Here is a 22,769-nt window from a genome sequence, read left to right as displayed (position 1 = left end):
GCAGCACTGAGTAAAAAGGTATTTTACCTGTGACATCTGATCTTGACCAATATGTCAGTGTGTTACATAATTGGGAAATGCTTAGAATAGTGCCCACGGTGCTCGTGTTGAGGGATTGCAATTGATGTCCATCAATCAACTTGTCAGGCTATATCAATAAATAAAAAAAAAACTTAATTAAGAAATAGTTAAGGTTGCAAGTGTATCAAATGTTGCCTAATGTGCAGAACATAGACAAATTATTCTACAGAAATTAAAATATATCTCCAAAAAATAAATTCTTTAGTTCAGGGGGCATTAATATCTTTCAGAGCACCATGAGATTTCTGTTAATGCACTATGTTGACTGAGTATTAAGATGATTTTATTACTAAAAGAGAAAATGTGATTCTCTTTGGGATGATGAAATATGTAAACTACATAAGAATAGTTTGTCAGCTAGCATAAAAAGGTATAGTTCCATCTAGCCCATGGTGTTTTACATTTACCTTAGTACTTGTAGCCCTTTACCTATAGTGTTGACCAACCAATATGTGTGTACTATCTTGTTTTGTTTTTTAATAAGGAAACACAAACTATATGTTAAAGTTACACTATATTGGAAATATAGCCCTTTATAAGGAAATGGCGTTTTACAAGTGCCTAGTAACATATTCTTCACTTCACAAATGATAAGGGAACTAAACTAGGCTTGGATGCAACTTCCATGGGGCTGAGAGTATGTGAAGCAGGAATGTATGGCTTGAGTGAAGTGGTTGCAGCCTTAACTGTTAGTTTCCAGATTTTTATATTTTTGAGAGGGTTTTATTAGGTTGAAGAATTTATGTTGTGGAAATTGTAATGTATTGTTTCGTGTTAGATTGAGACACACTTTTAACTTTATTTCCTAAAAAAGATTTTTGTGTACGAATTTCCAATTTTTTTGAGCATTAATGTATCTCTTACTTTAAGTATAATTAATGTGAAAAGGTTATATGATAAAGAGAAATAATTATAAGTGAAAGTAATAAACATTTATAATTGACAGTTATTAATAAAGAAATGCGATGTAAAGATACATAAACACTATATTTTGATTGAAAATAGTAAACCAATATTTATTACATTATATTGATTAACTAATATTAAATTTCTCAAGTTAATTTGTACTCAAATTATTACTGCCTTATCAAAATAAGTGACCTCTGAAGGAAGGCAACAGTTTAAAATATCAAAGAAAATCCCCCAAACTAAAAAAACTTTAAAAAATGGATAATTCCTTCCTGACTTCATGATAACAGCTACATCTTTATGCCAGGAATCCAAATTCATATAGTTGCACAAGATCCTATAAACACTTACGCATATGCTTTAATTTTAAACAGATGAGATGTCCGATTGACTTCAATGGGACTACTTGCATATGTGAAGTAAAGCACATAGATAAGTGTTCGCAGGATTCAGGCTTTAGTTATGTGTATATTCAATAAAATGCATGTATGTCTATTTGCTTAAACAGAAGAATAACATTATAGAATTTGAATAGCATGTAATAGATTACAGTCAAAAATGATAGTGTATCTGCTTGAAAATCAAGACTTTACTGAATTTTCTAAAAAAGAAGAAAAACCATTTTTTTAATACACTGGTATGTGAATATATCCACAACATGCAATTGTTACTTATAGAACTATCAGCAATCGAAAGTCTACATGCCATCCTACATATTAATATTCAACTGGTTTTCCTCTCTGATTTTTCCCCTCTGATCTCTGATTTTTCCCCTCTTAATGTTTTTCCATTTTTAAAAGGCAACATTATGTTTACTTCTAGTAACTACACTCCACTGGGCATCAGGTCTCTTAGAAATCTAACTTTTCTAGTATAAATTGTAGCGTTGTATTATATAATCCATTCATTGTTTTCAACATTATGCAACATACTATCCTGTTGCTGCATTTTGGCCTTTACAGAATAGAATTCTTTGTTGTGAATGTGTTTGCTTGTGGAAATTGTGTGATTTGAAATTAATTATTGAGACATGACTGCATTGTCAATAATTATGGAAAAACAAATGAGCAAAAGTACACATTTTGTCCAGAATGAGAAAGAAGGGGAGTGTGAACCACTGGCAAACAGTAATCAGAAACATCACTAAAAACAGCAAAACTTAACAGACATTGAATAATAATCCTAGATACGTCAATAATATGTTTTTTTTAAAAGTCACCGTTCAAAGTTAAATTTTTCTGCTTTAATATTATTAAGTGTGAACCTTTCCCAACCTGCTCTAAAACACAGTCCACACATACATTTTGTAGAGTCAAAACTCACCCACTTCCTGAGGTTTAGTTTTGTGAACTTTGAAATTAACACTAGAACATAAACAGTTCAGCTCAGGCCTACTCCTTGAGCTTGGCTGCAAATTGGGTTCCCACCTCAGGACTTCTCAGCCCACCTTCTGTCAGTCCACCCCTTAGGTCCCCTTACTCTCTAGCGAGCTACTCCCACTGTCTACAATGGTGGGGTAATAGGTCACTTACCCCAGTGCGTCAGCATGACTCACTTAACATCTGTCAAAGGAACAACCACCCTTGTTAATAGGGTTGGTTCACAGGAGCACAGAGCCAGCTTGTTCCACTGCAGTAGCCAGCTAGCCACCCAATGCCATAAAACTCTTCATTTTCTGGAACCCTACTCAACTTAAACCACCCACCCAAATTCCTATGCCATGTTCCCTCTGTATTCCTGCTTCTCTGTACTCCAGAGGTCTTCTTCATTTCCTTCCTCCCTGTCCCTACCAGTGTCCTGTCCCCTTCCGTGTTCTCTCTCCTCCTTCTCTTCCAGACTGCATTCCAAGACCAGGTACTATGGCTCTGTGCCAACCCTCCATGTGCTCTCCTATCCCCTACATCCAATCCATGTTCCTTCCCAGCCGCCCTCTTCTCTCTCCATCCTCCCGCCAATATCTCCCTCCAGTCCCTACCAAACCCTTTCCTGGGCTCTTGGATCAACCTGGAGTCAGAAGGCATGTTTTCTATTTCGTTTATATTTTTAAACATTGCTCTTTCTGCATCTAAACACAGCTCTCTTTTTATAATCACCAATAACCTCCACCCCACAGCTAACATTCCTAAAAGGCACTTCTCCTCAGCAAGAACAACAAAATCAAATTTAGAACTTCTAGGACCTAGCTCAAACTGTCCGGGATACAATAAGCTTAAAAGCATTAGGAACTGCAGATAAATTTTCAACATACCATCATGTTAAAAAGCTGTTGTTTTTTAAATCAGTTTTTAACATGTTCCTTTTGTTCAGAATATTTTAGTTATGATTTTTAGAACTTTAGAACCCACTGGAAAAATGATCCTTTTTTATTTAAATGGGGAGGGGAATAAAGGCAAAACTAGTGGGAATTTTTAATGCTTTAACCCAAATGAATCTAAAATAACCAACAGGATGCCTTTTTAAAGGCTTTCTGGAAACACAATATTGTCTTCCAGGGTTAGTCCAGGAGAGTAATAATTAATTGTAAATTGAGAAACAGCTTTAATTCTTCAAAACTAGAAAAACCTGATGCACCAACCATAGTCATTTAAAGGGCTAGCAGAAATAATACAGTGTGGTTTCACATACATTGTCGTATCCAAGCTCTGTAGTGCTTTCAAACAGAAATGAAGTGAGAAATGAATTCACTACTCTCTTTATATAAGTTTAGTGTCAAGTAGATGTTTTAGAAATACATTTCTGTGCTTAAACAATATGACTTGTACCTTGTATCAGGTAATCTAGGGAGTAGTTCTTTTTGGTTATCTGGCTGTACTTTTTCATCAACACAAATCACTGCAATTACATGGCCAGTAGAAGGGAGAAGGTTGATCACCAATGATAAAGCCCAAGATGGATTAGTGTAGTGTTTCTTTTTATCTTTGTTCCTTATCTTAAAAACCCATCCTTACCTTTTTTTGTTCCAACTCTTACACTTTTTTTTAATTTGCTTGTTTCCTGCTTCTTGAGTGAGAACCATTTAAGATGCCAATAGATTTTGTTAATGAAAACTGAAGAGGTTTTTTTAGGTTCCACTTTCACACACATCCATTTGTTCATGAATGTGTCTATTATATTCTGAGTAATGTCAGTTGTTTTTACTGTCGCATGACTATATATTAAAAAGCAATGCCATGTTTTTATTCTCTTGCTTTAGGTTCCTGTGGAGATTCTGCTGTGTAGAATCTGTCAAGAAAATTGACAGGTTGTGCAATAATGGACTTATGGACAATATATTAAAACTTGGCTTGTACAGTGGCAAATACAAAAAGGCTAATTCACAACTATATTACTCCGTGGAAGCCCGTAGAGTAAAACAACAGTATCACAATGGTGAATCAGGCCCACAGACTTTCCTGCAATATCTGATATTTTTAACTGTTTTGTTTTTTTCAAATGAAACTTTCAATTGCTGTTTTTGAGTTGTTATGCTATGTGATGAAATTACTGCATTGTAATCCTTGCTTTGTTTATTTTTAAGGCATATGATGGGTTTGCCAGTATAGGAATATCCCGATTGCTGGAACCTTCTGACATGGTTTTGTTAGCAATTCCTGACAAACTGACCGTTATGACTTATCTCTATCAAATAAGGGCACATTTCAGTGGCCTAGAACTAAATGTGGTTCAGATAGAGGAGAACAGTAGTAAAAGCACGTATAAAGTAGGTAACTATGAAACGGACACAAACAGCTCTGTTGATCAGGAAAAGTTCTATGCAGAGCTTAATGATCTGAACCGAGAGCCTGAACTGCACCAGCCTGAAAGTGGTTTGGCAGACTTTGTTTCGCAGGATGACTCTGTATTTGTAAATGACAGTGCTGTTGGAGAATCAGAAAGTGAGCATCAGACACCTGATGACCATTTAAGCCCATGCACAGCTTCCCCTTCTTCTCGCAGGACTAGAAGTGACACTGATCCACAAAAACCCCAGCAGAGCTCTGGAGGGACTTCTGGATCTGAAGAGGCCAGGAAATGCAGCAGTGCAAATACAGCACAGGCACAGCCTTTGCTGGGAAGGAAGAAACTGCTGAAAGTCGACACTTTGGACTTGAGTGACTTGCCTCGTGTCAGTGAGCAAAAAAAGGATGAATCTCCAGCCGTTGTTTGTGAAGACACTGACAAGAAAAGACACCAGAATTCAGACAGTACCATTAGTTTCACAGAGCAAGAAAAGCTGCAACATACAGGATCCACAGAGAGCAGGAGATCAGATACTGGCTCACCTGTCAAAAAAACAAGTTTATCTCCCACTTCTAAAGTTGGATACTCTTATAACAAGGATGCAGATCTTACAATGAAAAAACATGCTTCTCTGAAGCAAATAGAGACCGATTCTGACACTGATACCAGAACGATTATAAATCACGCAGATCAAACTGCAAAAACTGCACAGGTAAGAAATTTGAATTTATGTATACATAAACAAACAATGTGTAGTTGAAATAAAATGGGGTTACTGTTCAATTTAATTTCTGTGCATCACCTTTATAATTCATTGTATCTTTGACGGGCTAGGTTGAGTTTTGTTTTGTTTTTTTTTTATTGTCTGACAAACCAGATATTCTTCACTAGCTGAATACTTGGAAAGAGCATGTGATGTTGAAAAGAGCTATTACATGAAAAAAATCCATAACAACTCTTTTTATCAGAATTATCTTACTGTTAATCTTTTCTCCCTTTCCAATTAAAGTAAATAAAATTGTATTCTCAGCCAGCTGAAGGTGTCTAGGTTCAAGGGTTTTGCTATTCATTGTGGAACCCCCAAGCTTTTTTGTGAATATTTCATGCTGAAGCATTAAATGAAAAAAGTTATTCATTCATTGATTCATATACAACAGTGTACAGTTTCAAAACTTCTGAATGCTTCAAAATATACCAGGAATATTTCAAATCTTATCTGAGAAGTAGCATGGCCTAGTGAACTGAACACACAACTGTTAGCAAGGAACTTGTGAGTTCTAACTCTGGTTCTGCTGCTGATGCTCTGTGCAGCCTTGAGCAAGTCATTTAATCACTGTCTGTTTTCACATCTGTAATATGGGGATAATACATACATACCTCCCTGGGATATTGTGAGGATTAATTGGCTGATATTTGTACAGTATTTTGAAGACAGAAAGCATTACATGAATGCTAACATTATTTTTATGTCTCTCCCTGTATCCTACTAAATCAAATCAGTCACACAAATATTTCTAAAATGTTCTCAACCTCATGTTCAAGAGAGCCAAATCAGGCCCATAATTCTTTTCCTGGGGACAACTTCCTTTGTTTTTAGCTTTCTTTCAATGAGTTTCCATTAGCTGCGAAAAGAGATGTGTGTGGCCAGTCTGCAGTATTGTGCATTGGTTCAGATGGAGCAGTGTTTTACATTTTCAGGACCCCTTTTTCCTTTCACAAGCAAGTGTGACCTGAATACGTTTTCTTTTAAGAAATTTAGTACTTATATTGAACACTACTGCAGTGATGTGGACATAAAAGAGCTGGCTAGATGGACAGATAGGCATGTTTCTTATGTTTACACAGAATATTGCGTTGTGGGTTTTTTACATGCTCACTCTCTTTTAGAAGTTAGGTGAATAGCTCTTCTTTAAAGGAGATGATTTAGACTAGGATCATCTTCTGAGACCCAGGTGCAGCTTCTCCCTGCTTGTGCAGAAGGGAGAAGTGGCACAGCTGCAATTCTACTGTAAACTGTGCAGGAGCCCCAAACACCTCCCCAAAAGCAGTGGAACCTCATGAGGTTTTCTGGCAACTCTTCCCCTGTGAATTGGTTTCTTAACGGGAGGGAGTGATCTGGCCCACAGAAAATAGCATGACAGGTAAAGGCTGTGTGTCTTCTGTACTGACATTTTCAGTGCAAGGGGAAAATAGGCTAAGAAGGATGGATGGCTTTAGGGGGCCTTCTAGGGTAGTTAATCCTTTTGAGTATTTGTACTAGTTAATCAAACTTAAAACCTCAGCTGTACCAGCCACAGCCTTTGCCAGAAAAACAGCACATAAACCTGGCTGCAGGAACACATCCTCCAAAGCATGATGGCCCCAGCTCTAGCTCATATATAGGCCTTCTTCCAGGGCCTAAAAACACATGAAGGGCCATGTCCCCAGGGTCTTCATTTCAGGAGTTACATAACTGGACAGAGTCAGAGTCAGGGTTATGCACATAGGCACTTGTAACTGTTCCAGTCAATCCATTGTGCCTATACAGAGCTCCTCGTAATGTTATTTCTACTCTGAGAGGTAATCAGTTGTACGAATGGAAATAAGAAACTTTCTTCTGACTGCATCTGATGAAGTGAACTGTAGCTCACGAAAGCTTATGCTCAAATAAATTGGTTAGTCTCTAAGGTGCCACAAGTCCTCCTTTTCTTTTTGTGGATACAGACTAACACGGCTGCTACTCTGAAACCTTTCTTCTGACTGTAGCTAAAATACAGGTACATGTTTTTGCTGGTTTTGCAGCTTGTGTATGGGTCCCTTTATGGGACGGAAGTGGAATTATACCTGCTGTCAGTAGCCAAGGAAGAATTACATTTACATACATATTTTAAATAGTTAAATACATAGTAGATGTAAAATAGTTTCCATCTAGCCAGTTCATTTTTTTTCCTGACAGCTCTAGTTTTAAGGTGTCAAATGTTAACAGAAAATCAGTGAAACTCTGTTTATTTCATAAAGGCCTGTGAGGTTATTTTTTAATTTTACATTTTTATCATCTTTATTTTCCATTGCTGTAGAATTTTATGTCACCTCATGAAGCTGTAATCCTCTGAATCCTGATGTTTACTATTTAGGCAGGCTCCTGGCTACTAACTACTCTGTCACTGTTGAATATGGTGGGGTTTCTTTGCCATTAATTCTACTTCTTTATTTTTAAGCAACGAATGTTGTCAAGACAAGAAGAACTTAAAGAACGAGCAAGAGTTCTTCTTGAGCAAGCAAGAAGAGATGCAGCTTTAAAAGCAGGGAATAAACAGATAACCAGTATGATCACCCCAGCCCATGCTAAGCAGCTGAGCGATGTAAGCAGTGTTGGCCGTCATGGCAGTTAACATAAGAAAATATTTTAATTCATCTTACACGTTTATATTTTAATTGGTTCAGTAAGCTAATTAATTTTTGTTTGGTCAAAATGTAACTTCTGGGGGGGGGCAAGTGCCCATAGAGAATACTTTTTCCACAGTGAATGTCCCAATCCTTCAAGGTGCTTTGTACCATCAGCTCCTACTAGCACCTGACTCTCCCTCTACTGAAGTCAATAGAAAAGGCCCATAGACTTCATTGGAAGTGCTCTGAGCATCTTATAGGATTGGCACCATTGTTTTTAAATAATAAGTCACTAGTGGAATGAAAAGCAAAACTACCAGTTAAATTATAGCATGGCGTGTTACGCTGTTTTTACTGGTGTTCTTTTATCATAAGAAGGAATTATGTTGGTGACATTGGAAAGTGTAGCTCTGCAAACTAGGTTCAGTGTGGAGGCAGCTGCAGGGATCCGTTGCCCCACCAGTAACCTCAGTGGTGACCTGGAGGGGACCATTCTCTCTGAAGATTAAAGCTAACTTAATTTTTATGCAAATCTTTTCAAAGCAGAGATTGCCTGTTGTGTCAGATTATGTGCAGTAATTTTGTGATTCTAGCCATTGTGTATTAGAGACTGAACTGATACCACAGGACTTGTTTCACTAAGAACTTCACTCTGACTAAATTCTGATGACTATGATAAAGATTTCGAATCATTCACTGATTCACATCATTAATAGTCTGGTCCTCTAGGGTCAAATTCTGCCTTTTGATTTGAGTGAGATTTCACAGACATAAGTAAATTTAGAATTTGGCAAATTTTATTCTCTGAGCCGTCCTGATTCTGCAGTTATAAGTATTTTTTCTTAGAAAATGTTTATTTCTTCCCAAAAAAACTAGACTTTATTTTTTTTTACTAATTTTTCTTTGAAGCGAAAAAAAAGCTTGAGCCCCATTTACACGGTGAGAAGATGTGTGAGTTTTGTGTCTGATTTTTTTTTTTTTTTTTTTTGCAAATGAGTTTAAAGTATTGAATGTTACCAGAAATTTCACCTTCATTTAAAAAAATAAGTTTTCTCAATAGATCAGACTGCATTATAGAAAAGGCAGCTCAGGTAGTGATGCCTAGTTAAGGTTGCTTGACGCTTTTTATTGTAAGACCATGTTTTCAGTTCCATATAAAGTTTCCAAACTTTAATCATTCGGGCTGAAATTTTCCATGACAGGTGCGTATATATATATTTTTTTTTTTTTGATAAATTTTGGGGGGGAAACAGTTTAGCTGTTTCTCAGAACAAGGCGAAGGGAAAATATGTTGTTTTGTCCATGTTAAAAAATTCTTACAACCATTTCATTGAGAAGTTCTAGCCCTGGACGAGGAATTTGAAATTTCATAGGAAGGTTACACTGGTATCAGGGGTGCTTTTGGCCATCCCCATAAAAATCTGCCCAAATACGGACAAGTTATGAAACTCTGAGAATATCAGTTCACACATGTTCAGGAGAGACTTTGCTAGAGTTTGGCAGCGAAATTCTGTGAAGATTCCATCTGTACAGAGCATGCTTAAACTTGGGACTGCAGGGGCTTAGAAGAACTTTCTGGGAATGTCTACTGTGCAATAAAAGACCCGCGGCATGTCCACAGCTGGCTCAGGTCAGCTGACTCGGGTTCACGGGGCTCAAGCTGTGGGGCTAAAAATTGTGTAAATGTTGAGGCTCGGGCTGGAGCCCAGGCTCAGGGACTCTGCCCCACCTCACGGGGTTGCAGAGCCCAGGTTCCAGCCTGAGCCCCAACATCTACACCACAATTAAGCAGCCTCATAGCCTGAGCCCCACAAGACCAAGTCAGCTGACAGGGGACAGCTGCAGGTGTTTACTTGCAGTGTAGGCATATCCTTTATGCAATTGCACCTCCTGCTAATCAGGGGCCACTGTGCACATGTCACAGGAACTGAAAGCTGGAATATTGTCTCACCTGTGCTCTCAGTGCTCCTTCTAGTAGGTAGCAAGGAGGAGGAAAAGGAGGAAGCCACCCCACTTGATTTCAGAGAGGACAGGAGTCAGGGCTGGGTGAGTGACGAGCGGCAAGACTGGGATATGGAGCAAGGGGAAAGTGGGGAACTCTGCCTGGAGACATAAAGCAAAGAGGGATTGGAAACAGGACCCACAGCCAAAGAGCCACCCCTCTGTTGAGCTTCCTCTTCATCATCTGGTGGATGGCCTTCTTGGTCAGTGCCAGGAGGAAATTGATGAGGTGGTCTTGCGATGGAGCTACAGATGGGGTATGCGAAAACAAGCAGGGGTAGGGAAAAGTGCAGCCAGAACCTCAGCAGGAGGTTATGGAGGAGTCAGAAGACGGGCTGCAGCCTGACACACACTATGCAGATGTGCAGCAGGTTTCCCTCTGACTGCAAAAGAAGCAAGTGTTAGGAGAGTCCATGCACCACATCCACCACGCTCCCATGCACACAGCTCCAAGGAGGAACTGCCAACTGATATCCCTGGCAGGCTGTGGGACTATGATGGAAAATAGGCTGTCCCACAAGGGTGAGAAAGTGGGTGGTATGGAGCACAAGCATGTAGAGATGTTCACAGTGTGCAATTTGGAGATGGACTGGCTAGAAGGCATCCATCCCACTCAGGTGATACGTAGGGGGCAGCTGGGGAGGCTCATGGGGCAGAGGCCCGATGATCCAGAGGGCCAGAGGTGGGACAAGCTCAATAAAAGTGAGAGAAGCAGGGGGCAAGGCTGCTCTCACTTCCTAGAGCATATGATGGGGGATGTATAGCGTGAGCAATACTTGATCTGGCCAGTTACCACAGGGTCCACCCAGTTCTTCTGACCATAGTCCAGGAGGTCTCAGACTCTGGTGACACCATTCTCGAGCATACAAAGGGGAACTCCACCACATGCACATGAAGGTGTGGGTTGTGTAGCAGGGCTACAGTGAGGAAATATTTCCCCTCAGTGGCTGCTATGGACCTGGTCACTGAAACTCGCTTCCAGTTCCTGAGGAGGTCCTGGTAAAAGACTGGTAGCTCGGGATACTTTCGGGGAAGACTTCTTGGATGGAGATAAAAGCTATCTTCTATTCATAACGGAATCCTGGGCAGCTCTGGAAGGTGTGTACTTGTGATTACTGGGGGATGGTACTAAAGGCCACCCCCTCAACCAAGGAGGGAGGAGCCATTAAACCCAGGCCATAAGAGAATATTGAGGACAACAAATGAAAAAAACGGATGGGAGTGAATGTTAAAAGTTAAAGATCAGGGTTCCAGAGGGTGACACTTAACAGAGAACCCCGGACAGGACCTACTGCTCTTCAAAGGTGTCTTAGGAGTCAGTGAACATCGCCCAGAGGAACTCTTCCTGGAGGTGTGACCATGTGAGGGACCCCAGAAGTAGGCCCTACAGTCACGGAGCGTCCCACCTCCAACCCCCACCACCATCCAACTTCCTCCTCCTGGTATAGTGGATGACCATTTTGGCCAGCACCAGGAAAAGGTTGACAAGGAGGTCCTGTAACTTTGTGGGGCCACAGATGGGCTGTGCATAGATCAAGAGGTATGGGGGAAAAGTGCATCCAGAACCACAGCAAGAGGTTCTAGAGGAGTTGGCAGAGGGGCTGCAGCCTGACGCACTCCACATAGATGTGTGCCAGGGTCTCACTCTCACCACAGAAAGGACAGGAGTCAGGGGAGTTTGTGTGCTGTACTAGAAACACAACTGTGCTTAGAGCTTCATGGAGATGCTACCAGCTGATATCCCTGGCAGGCTGTGGAACCAGAGTGGAGTACTGACTGGGCCACCAGGTGGCAGCTGGTCCCGCCAGTTGGTGTCAGGGCATGACACAGGGGCAAGGAAGTGGATGGTACGAAGCCCGAGCACGTACAGATGTTCTCTGGGTACGGTTTGGAGGTAGGCCGGCTGGATGGCATTCAGCCGGCTGAAGTAGCATGTCGGGGAGGCTTGAGGGGCAGGAGCCTGATGACAAATTCCAGAGGGCGGGGTGAGGGATGGGTAGGGAGCACTCTCCCACAGGACCCGCTCGAAGAAAGCAAGAGAAGCAAGAAGAAAGGCTGCCCTTACCTCCTAGCGCACATGGCAGGGGGACATGCAGGGTGGGCAGCCCCATCTGCTGGTTCAGTGCCATGGGTCCATCTGATCACGGTCCAGGAGGTCTCTGAGTGTGGTGGTACAGCCAGAGCCAACTTCCAGCACATGCAGGGGGACTCCACCACCTGCACCCTAAGGTGTGAATTGTCTAGCACGTGTTCTGCTAGGAGGTCCTTCCCCTCAGCGGCCACTATGGACCTGGTCACTGAAACTAGCTTCCAGATCCTTGAGGAGATCTTGGTAAAAGACCATCAGCTCAGAGAAGTCTCAGGGGAGTCCTCTTGGATGGAGGTAAAAGAGCTATCTGATGGTCATATTGGAGCTCTAAGAGCGTCTGGAAGGTGTGTACTGAATGAAGTAAGGGACGGACTGCTGAAAGAAAAAGGATGATCTCATGATTAAGGCAGATGAATGCTGCCCTTGCAAATTGGTTTCTGTCCCTGCTTCTGTCACAGAGTTCCTGTAGAACTCTGGGCAATCACTTAAAGCAAACTTTTCATAGGTGGTCACTAGTTGTGTTTTTCTCATTTTCTGGGTGCCTGACTTTAAACGCCTGGGGTCTGATTTCCAGAAGTTCTGAGCACTCACTATTGCAGCTGAAGTCAATGGGAGATGTGCTGAAAACATACAAAGTGCTAGATCATGCTGTGTGCTCAGAAAGATCAGGTGAAAGGCACTTCAAACTGGTCACCCATATCTAAGGCACACTTTTAACTTTACTTTCTTGCTGCCTCAGTTCCTCATCTGTAAAATGGGGATAATAGCACCCCCTTATCTCACAGTGGTGTTCTGAAGATAATTAAAGTTTGTGAAGCACTCAAAGGCTATACTGATGAGCATCATAGAAAAGGCTATGAGGAAATGTGTAATTCTGCATTCAGAGCAGTGTATTATAGTGCAGTAAAATAAGGCCTAGGGCCACACATAGAACAATGATGATAAAATGAATATTAAATAGCTGCTTATTCAGTGAGCACTGTCCATCCTGCTTACTGAATGAGACGGGACCTGTGGAAAATAATAGTGTGTGATCATGTAATTAAAGACAGTATCATAATACATACTAAAGAGGCTGAATTAAGGTTGCATAAGAAAACTTTGTTATGGGATTTTCTAGCCTTTGAGTGCTTGGCTTTGTAATCTTAACATGCTTTTAATGTGGTGTTTGTACATTGTGTGTGTGTGCGCACGCACCCCCATATACATAAATTGAATTATTCTGCAATAGTGCGTGAATTATTCTGCAATAGTGCCACTGATTTCCACAGGTACAGGGCAGGGTGGGCCTGTGGCTGCCTGGCAAGAGTGGGAGAGACTTTTTGGGGGGGGAGGGATAGCTCAAGGGTTTGAGCACTGGCCTGCTAAACCCAGGGTTGTGAGTTCAATCCTTGAGGGGGCCATTTAGGGATCTGGGGCAAAAATTGGGGATTGGTCCTGCTTTGAGCAGGGGGTTGGACTAGATGGCCTCCTGAGGTCCCTTCCAACCTTGATATTCTATGATTCTGTGATTCTATAAGGTAAAGTATATTCATGTATTTGCAAGATCAGCAGGTGACTTCTGGAAGGGCAGAGTTTCTCTCTTTCTCTAACCCATTTGTTGCGTGCCAATAGCCAGGCATCCAGTTCTATTTTAGTGGTGGTACACTGATTTACACTGGGCCATACACCATTACTTCATTAGCTTCCTGAAAAAATGCTTTGGATAGCACAGATTATTTTTTCTCTGATAGCTGCAGTTTTTTGCAGTTCATTAATACTAGCGGTAAGGAAGAATTTTCAGCCAGGCATCTTCGGTTTTATATTGACTGGAATGTTAGGTGTCCAAATTCTAATTGCATGGAGTAAAATCCAGTTTCTAATCAAACTCCTACTCAGTTCGTGCTTTGGAGTTGGATTGGGCCCTTTATTGCTGATTTTCAGGAAAAGAAGAGGAAAAAATGTGGTTACAAAATACTTCATGGCTAGTTTTCAGAACTGGCTAGTGATTTGAGGGACCACAATTTTTGGGAGCCCAAACTGAGACAGATAAAAGGGACCTGATTTTTCATATGGCTGGTGCTCGTTTTTTTCTGAAAATCAGTCTCCTTGAAGGTGCTGCAAGTTGGGCACCCACAATCTTTAGTCACTTTTGGAAAATCTTGGTCCACGTACTTTATTTTAATATTTGTAGTTTCCATCTCAGCACTATAAGTGGCATTTTTAAAAGTAAACAAATGAGTACTATGTGTGTACCTATGGCACACTTGATCTTAACAAAAAAGGGAGAATTGCCAAGTCCATTCAGTGGTCATAAACTAATATCATTTGCATTACTCCTGTTAAGTATTTGCTGTTCTGATTTGGTTTGATTGAAGTCCTTTTTAAAGAAAAGGATCATAGAATATCAGAGTTGGAAGGGACCTCAAGAGATCATCTAGTCCTACCCCCTGCTCAAAGCAGGACCAATCCCCAGATCCATAAATGGCCCCCTTAAGGATTGAACTCACAATCCTGGGTTTAGCAGGCCAATGCTCAAACAACTGAGCTATCCCTCCTCCTAGTTCTCCATTATGCATGAAGTAAATACATCAGACCCTTTTCACTCACCAAACCTTTCCCTTCCCAAGGTGGAGCCAGAATTGTGCTATTTACTTCAGTAGCCATGTTGTTGTCCTGGCTGACCATTCCTTGTTTTGTGGACTCCATTGTCACTTTTTACTGGCTGCTAACTGACCTCTCCTGAAGCACTGGCTGTTTTCCCTTAACTTTCTGAACTCTCTTGGCTTTTCTCCTCTCTTCCCTGGATCTCTCCCCTCTTTAATATCTGTCCATCCTTATAGATTAGCATTACGCTCACGTCACTGTTCTTCCTTGCTTTATTCAAAACTTGTTTTGCTGGCGGACTTGGAGACACCAAGAGAGAAAAGTTGTGACTGAATTTGCTTATCTATCTTTTAGCTCCTCCCCTTTCTCCCAATTTCTTACTACTCGTGTTTGACATTCAGTCCTCTTCACCTTCCTTTACTATGTGTCTTCTTGCTCCTTTCCCCTCTTTTTTCTTTATCTTCTACTCCTACCTGTCCTGTCCCTCTCAACTCCCCTACCTCTTCTCCATGACTCCTTCTGTCCAGTGCCTCCTTTCTTTATTGTTTCGTGCCTTGATTCCCTTTCCTTTCCCCTTGTCTGCTCTGCCCCTTCTTTTCCCATTGTTTTTCCTACCTGTCCAGGTTCTATCATTTTCTGCCTGTTTTCCCTACTCTTATTCTATCACTCCATCTCATTTTCACCCGCTCATTCCCCTATCTCCATCCGCTAGCAGTGTGGGAGCACTGCTTTCACTGCTGGGCCTGTCCATTCAGTGCCTCTAATAGTCATGCATCAGGCAAAACAAGGAGTATTCCTGTGTTTGGAATCCTTTCTCCATTCTGCCTAGGAGCCAGTCAGAGGAAGAAGTGACCGCATCAATCAGAGGGACTGAGAAAGTGGACTCACAGTGTGGGAGCAAGGGACAAGAAGAGCATGTGCCATAGGTGAATGTTGGGGATTGACAGCAATATTATGCTCCTCAAAACTGGTGCAGCATTTCGGAGACCAGTGGGGTGGATTTCAGAGCCATGTGATCACAGGTGCTAATTTTATTGAAAGAAGCACAGAAGTTGACTGGATAGTCCCTATCATATCACATTCATCTAAGGGTTTTATAATTCTGGTTTTAATTATCATTTCAACCAGCTTACCTAATACTGATATCAGGCTCACTGGTCTGTAATTCCCAGGACCAACCCAATGCCTTTTCAAAGATAGGGACAATATTTGCTTCTTCCCAGTCTTCTGGCATAGTGGTGGATTTGAGTGAGAGATTGCACTATTTTGTTAGCAACTCCGCCACTTTGTTCAAAGGAGTATAAGGGAGTTAGGTGCATGACCTCTTCAGGCTCCTTTAAAAATCCCACCCTTCATTCTTAAACTCCTTCAGAAGTCTTGAATATGTTTCATCTGGGCCCAGTCACTTGCTGTGCTTCAATTTGTCAATTTGTTCTAGGTCCATCTCTCGACTCTGCAGTCTGTGTAGGTACCTCATGTTTAATATCTGCAAAGAGTTGATCCAGTGTACATATCTCCCCCAAATTCTCTGTGGTGAACACTGAATCAGAGATATCATTTAGATTCTCCACATTGTCCTTCGCTCTCTGGCAGTCCAACAGACTCACCAGTTCTCTCACAGGAGTCTTATTATTGATGGACTTACACAATTTCTTGTTGTTTATTTTTCTGCCTGGCTATTTGCTCTTCAAATTCTTCCTCAATTTCCGTTATAAAGATGACCTGCTGTAGTTTATATTCTTTTCTATTAGCTTTACTGATCTGAATTTCCTTTTTCTAAAGGGTACCTGTTTGGTTTTAGTGACATCTTTGGCCTTGCTATTTAGCTATGTTTTTGCCTCTTGTTTCTTTTTTAGGAATATGCATTCATTCTGTGACTCTGTTATAGGATACTTGCATTGCTTCCATGCTGAGTCTAAGGATTTTAATTTCCTCATTTTAACCTTTTTGACTGGCTTACACATTTTAATTTAACTCTTCTTTTCTCAAGTTTAATGTAATAGTGCTAGGTTTTGGCATAACTCCTCCACCCAGAGATTACTGAATTTAGTTATGTTGTAGTTATCGTTAGCAGCTGGTACTTGGGTGAAATGTCTTTAGTAATTTGTTAGTCTCTAAGGTGCCACAAGTCCTCCTTTTCTTTTTGCGGATACAGACTAACACGGCTGCTACTCTGAAACCTGTCTTGAAAGGGAGACTTGAAGTAGGTAGGTGGGGAGACTGGGATGATGAACTGGTGGGAAGAGACAAAACTGGCACAGGGACAAACTGGAGGGGACGCAGGCAAGAGAGGACAGTCTTGAGAGGAAGAGGAGCAGAAAGTCTGTACCCAGTGGAGAAGAGTCCCCTACAGAACCTGGAATAGAACTCACGATTCTTAAGTCAATATTTCTCTAGTATCAGCAAATATCTTTGAAACCTACTGGCAAAGTATGACACATCCCTCTCTATTGCTGGTTCACATACCAGATGGCAACCTACTACTGCTATCGGTTATTCTGTTAGCTCAAGTGCAAAGGTCTGTGCTGTGGAACTAACTGTTACAGCCCAGCTAATGATGCACCTGGGTAACAGTATGATTACACCAGATGGAATTTAAAAAAAAAAGGAAGTCTAATTTAAAAAAGACAGTCACAAAAATACATTAAAAGAACCTTAAGGTTGCAAAGTCAAGTACTCAAAAGATAGGAAATGCCAGAATTAAGATTTCCTGTGAAGCCTTAATTTTTAATCCCTTTGTGCATATGCATTATCATACAATCTTTAATTACATGATTACATACTGTTTTTCCCTCAGGACCCATGCTTCATTCAGTGCCCAAGATGGACCTGCTCTGGGTATGAATCCAGGTTGTGTAGTACAGGATGCTCTTGCCTGAAGGACCCTACCTCATTTGTGATAGAAGTCAGGTGGTGTGTAGTGAATGAGGTGGGAGATTGCAAGTGTCATGGTCAAGGCCGTGGAATACCACCAGGAGAAGTGAATTCTATCCCTGCCTTTGCCATAGAGTTCTTGCATGATGCTGGGCAAGTCACTTAAATAAAACTTTCCGCAGGTGGTCACTAATTCTGTGTTCTTCATTTTCTGGGGACCCAATTTGAGACTGGAGCCTGATTTGCAGAATTGCTGAGCACTCACAGGTACCATTGAGCCATGCTTTGAGTATATAAAGTACTAGATAATGCTAAGTGCTCTAAAACGTCAGGCAGTAGGCATATCAACCTGGGCACCCAAAATTAGTGTACACTTTTGACTTGACTTGCTCTGTGCCTCAACTTCCTGTCTGTAAAATGGGAAGAATATCACCTCGCCTCAGAAGTATGTTGTGAAAATAAATTCATTAATGTTTGTGAAACACTCACATACTATAGTGCTATAGAAAAGCCCATGAGGAAATGAATAATTCTGTAGTCAGAGCACAGTTTATATGTAGTATGTAGTAAATAAGGCCCGGGGCCATACATTAAACAATGAGGGTCAAATGAAATGTTGAATAGCTTCTCATTCAGTGAGCACTGTCCATCTTGTACACTGAATGAGGCAGGGGTCCTTTGGAAAACATAGTGTGTGATCATGCAATTAAAGACTATATCATCATGCGTATACACAAAGGGCTGAATTAAGGTTAAGATCAACCTCAGTTCTGACATTTCCAACTTCTGGCTTTGCAGCCTTAACATTCGTTTTGTGTATATGTGTGTTAGTTATATAGACTACCTAGTGGAATGTAGTCAGTATCATGGATTTCAGGAAAAAATTATGCTTGTCTGCATTGATCTGGGGAAGTGCTCCCCATAAAGGATGGCAACCTATTACTGGTTTCAGTTACTCTGTTAGCTCAAGTGGCAAAGTTTTGTGCTGTGGAATTAAATGCAGATCCAGTTGCAGGATTGCACCCTTAGTGTAGATTTGGCCAAGGGTGGTCCAGTGGCTAGGGCAGAGGTGGGCAAACTTTTTGGGCCGAGGGCCACATCTGGGTGGGGAAATTGTATGCAGGGCCAGAGCAGGGGGTTGGGGTGCAGGAGGGAGTGCAGGATGTGGGAGGGGCTGCGGTGTGCAGGAACAGGCTTAGGGCAAGGGATTGGGGCAGAGGAGGGGTGCGGGGTGAATGAGGGGGCTCAGGGAAGGGGGTTGGGGAGCAGGAGGGGTGTGGGGTGCAACAGGGGGTCAGGGCAGGGGGGTTGGGTGCAGGGTGCCGCAGGGGGCTCAGGGAAGGCGGTTGGGGTGCACAGGGGTGCAGGGTGCAGCGAGGGCTCAGGGCAGGGAGTTGGGGTGCAAGGTGCAGGCAGGGGGCTTAGGGCAGGGAGTTGGGGGGTGGGGTGCAGGAAGGGTTCGGGCTCCGGCCCGATGCCGCTTACCTAAAGTGACTCGGGTGGCAGCAGTGCGCCCTGAGCCTGCATGCCTGCCCTGGCCCCACACCACGCTGCTCCAGGAAGCAGCCAGAACCACGTTCCTGCGCCGCCCCTGTGGGAGGGCGGGGGCATAGGGCTCCGTGTGCTGCCCTTGCCACACCTCCAGGTACCTCCCCCAAAGCTCCCATTGGCCGCGGTTCCCCATTCCTGGCCAATGGGAGCTGCGGGGGGTGGTTCCTGGAGGCAAGGGCAACGCACAGCGCCCTCCCCCCCGCACACCTTTCCGGGCCGCAGGGACGTGGTGCCGGCCGCTTCTGAGAGCGATGCGGGGTCTGCGGCACCACAGGGGCAATCCCGCAGCTGGCTGGATCCGGCCCACGGGCAGTAGTTTGCTCACCCCTGGGCTAGGGTCTAGCTTAAGACTTAGGAGACCTAGGTTCTGCTTCACCACAGACTTCCTGTGTGACATTGGTAATTCAATTAGTCTCTCTGTGCTGCCCTTGCTACACCTCCAGGTACCTCCCCCGAAGCTCCCATTGGCCGCGGTTACCCATTCCCGGCCAATGGGAGCTGCGGGGGGCGGTGCCCGGAGGCAAGGGATGTCGTATATAAACACCTAAGATAGAAAGACAGATAAATAGACTCTAAAGGATTGGTTTCAGAGATGGATCCCTGTAGTACTGACGTTTAAACAGTTGTTGAAAGCATAATTACTATATACTATCTAAAGAGATACTTAATATTTTAGTTGTTAATATTACCATTTGTTATTTACCCAAGCTGAGTGAGAAATATAAGATGTTAATTATATATTTTTAAAGACAGAGATTTGGGGAAGAATATTCAGATTTTTCTTTACCGGAACATACATAAATAACGTGGCTCACAAAATAGCTGTTACTCACTAAATACAATATTTGCATGTTTGGAGGTAGGAGGAGAGAGATGCTAAGAGATCAATTCTTTCTGCTCAGAATACTTCTTTTTATTACTCTGTTGCTCAGAGAACTTGTTGCAGCTGTATCTAATTGCCATTTAATAAGCTCTTTCTACTTTAGGTATCAGTCTGTTTTTCCCATTACTTTTCATTTTCATAAATATTTTTCAGTGCCAACATGATAACTTTTTTTTAGCATACACAGTGAAAATGAAAATCATTTCAGAAAAACATCATAAACTAACAAAATCTGGTTAGGTATTTGTAACTTCATAGGGAAATCAATTTGTATAAGTTTATTTAAATTTTGACAGCATACATTTGCACAGATACTGGATATTCCATCAGCAATTAAATAAACATAAGGTTTTTTTAAATATTCAAAGCCTTCTTTTAAACAGTTTCATTTATTGTTTGAATCCTACAATAATCTCCCCTCCCAAATAAGCCACTTTCCATGCTGCTGCAATAGATGACCAAAAGTACACCACAGACAGCATGGACAAGGCTTGATACAGGATGAAATTTACAGTAGACAGTGCAAAATAATACATTCATTTCACTGAAAGCCTCTTTAAATAGAACTTGCCATTATAAGTGTTCTTTCCTCAAAACATTATTTTTAACAAATTATTGAAAATTACTTCCATTGATGTTTTTGATGTAAACTAAAAACTAAAATCCCTAGTTATACAACATTAAGAAAGGCATTTAGGTCATCAATGGAATTTTCTGTGGCCTTCCTAGATAGCTATTAAATGCCTGTGATTAAGATCCAAAGAAATGCTACCAAGTCATTCCTATGATTTCTTTATGAGAAAACCAAGGTAGGAAAGCTATTGTTTTGCCAATTAAACCTATGACAGATACTTTTTTATTGAAGGGTGGAACTTTACAGAAAGCAACCTTGGTCTTTTAATGTTAATTGGAAAATATTGATTGAAAAAAAGACTAGCCTGTCATGCTGATAATTGTGACCAGACTTAGATATGATCACTAGATCTTCTTGAGATTACAAAAGAAGCAGTTACTATCTAATTGGTAAAAAGATTGAACATTATTTTGGTAATCCCTGAGTGTTGGTAACTTATTCCCTGTTATTCATTTATATGTCTTTTATGTATGCCACTATAAAACTGCTGAATATGGTTTAAGCTGATAAGACTATGCCGTATGATAGTTAAATGTCATGAGTATGGCAAGTTTCATAGCTATTTTAACCATACACTCTTCCTTAAATGAAGAATAGACCAACTGACTGAACACGTCAATAAACAACCAACCTGATATTTACTTCTTCGTAATGAAACACTAAGTTCTGTATAGTCCCATCCAGTTTCATTGATGGCGAAAACAAACAAATTGTTTTATTTCACGTTCCTAAATACATTAAAGATAAAAATGGTCAGTGACTATCCTGAAGAAGGTTCTAAATCTTTTGACAATATATTTGATCATTTAGCTATTTTTCTTATTGTGAAGTTATAGTATTTCACTATACAAGGGCTGACCACATATGACTCCCATATATGATTATAGAAGGGAGCGGAAAGCAAACTGTTCCCCTTGCTGTGTAATTTAGTCTCATTCACAGGTAGAATTAATATGTACTGTCAGTTTCACATCAGCAAGACATTTGATCTGTATAATGTATCTCTTGATCATGCAAGACAAATGTTTATATGGTTCCAGTTTTAGATACCAATGGACCAGATTCTCAGCTGGTGTAAATCAGCATATCTCTATTAATTTCAGTGGAGCGATGCTGATTTACACCAGTTGAGAATCTGGCCCAAATGCCTGTATGCAATTGTTTATTTTTGTCAACTGTTACGTATACAGTTTATTGATTGTGACTAAATATAAGTTGCATCGACCACCAAACTGCACAAAAAATACATTATCAACAATCAGCCTGTCCTTAGGTCACATGAAAAACATTGGGTTAGTTAAACAACCTAAATGCTTTCTGATTGCCTGGCCATAAATATTAGCAATAAAAATATATCTCTATTTCAGAGAGATACTTTTGTGAAATAAGCTAGGCCTAGATTTCTTAGCTTCTGGAATTCACTTTTTATACTGCTGTTAATGACTGTGGATGTTTTCTATATGGATGTTCAGTGCATGCTGTTGTGAATCCCAGGATGATATCACCATTACTAAGAGCTGTATTTTGCATTGCGTATTCTGTTATTGCTCAGCATGCACAAGGGTAAAGTTAAAATCTTTATTCATTTCATTTTAAAATGTTTCTTTTGTTCTCCTTATCATGTTCTGGCTTTCCCAAGGATATATGCCTTGAACAAAAAGTCACATGTGCATTACTAATTGTGTGCCATTGTATTTACAGTTCCTAGTGGTGGCACTGTGAAGCTACTAATTCTTTTGCTTCACTTGATGTAAAATAATCTGAGTGTCTTTGATAGCAGTGAAACAGTATTAATTGTTTTGTACATTTCTTGGTCACTCTTCTTAGGTGGTCTTCATAATCTATTAGAACTTTCAGCCAGATTTTTGTAATGTCATGCCTCCAGCAGTGATTAAATTGGTAATTAATGAACAGTCTTTGGCAACGTAAACCACATCCCGTTAATTTTCTCTTTTGAGTTTTTAGAAGTTGTCGTGTCTGTCAGAAAGCATTGCGCCACCTTGCTACGGCCCCTTGGCATGAAACCACAACGGCTTGATTTTTGCAGCCATTAGTAGATCAGAGCTGTAATTTCA

General features: G+C 41.1%; 1 protein-coding gene across 12 annotated transcripts in view; it reads left to right on the top strand.

The window, feature by feature from the left end:
* The window catches only part of EHBP1 (EH domain binding protein 1), a 402,075-nt gene that overhangs the window by 305,300 nt on the left and 74,006 nt on the right, over positions 1 to 22,769 (top strand). For all 12 annotated transcript variants that reach the window (XM_078852347.1, XM_078852346.1, XM_073339539.2 and 9 more), the window contains 2 exons: positions 4,508 to 5,422; positions 7,908 to 8,051. In XM_078852347.1, the coding sequence (XP_078708473.1) occupies positions 4,508 to 5,422; positions 7,908 to 8,051 (1,059 nt within the window). The remainder of the gene's footprint in view (positions 1 to 4,507; positions 5,423 to 7,907; positions 8,052 to 22,769) is intronic.

This window comes from Lepidochelys kempii, chromosome 3, assembly GCF_965140285.1.
Source record: "Lepidochelys kempii isolate rLepKem1 chromosome 3, rLepKem1.hap1, whole genome shotgun sequence".
Classification (NCBI taxonomy): domain Eukaryota; kingdom Metazoa; phylum Chordata; order Testudines; family Cheloniidae; genus Lepidochelys; species Lepidochelys kempii.
This window is presented reverse-complemented; position numbering and strand designations above follow the sequence as displayed.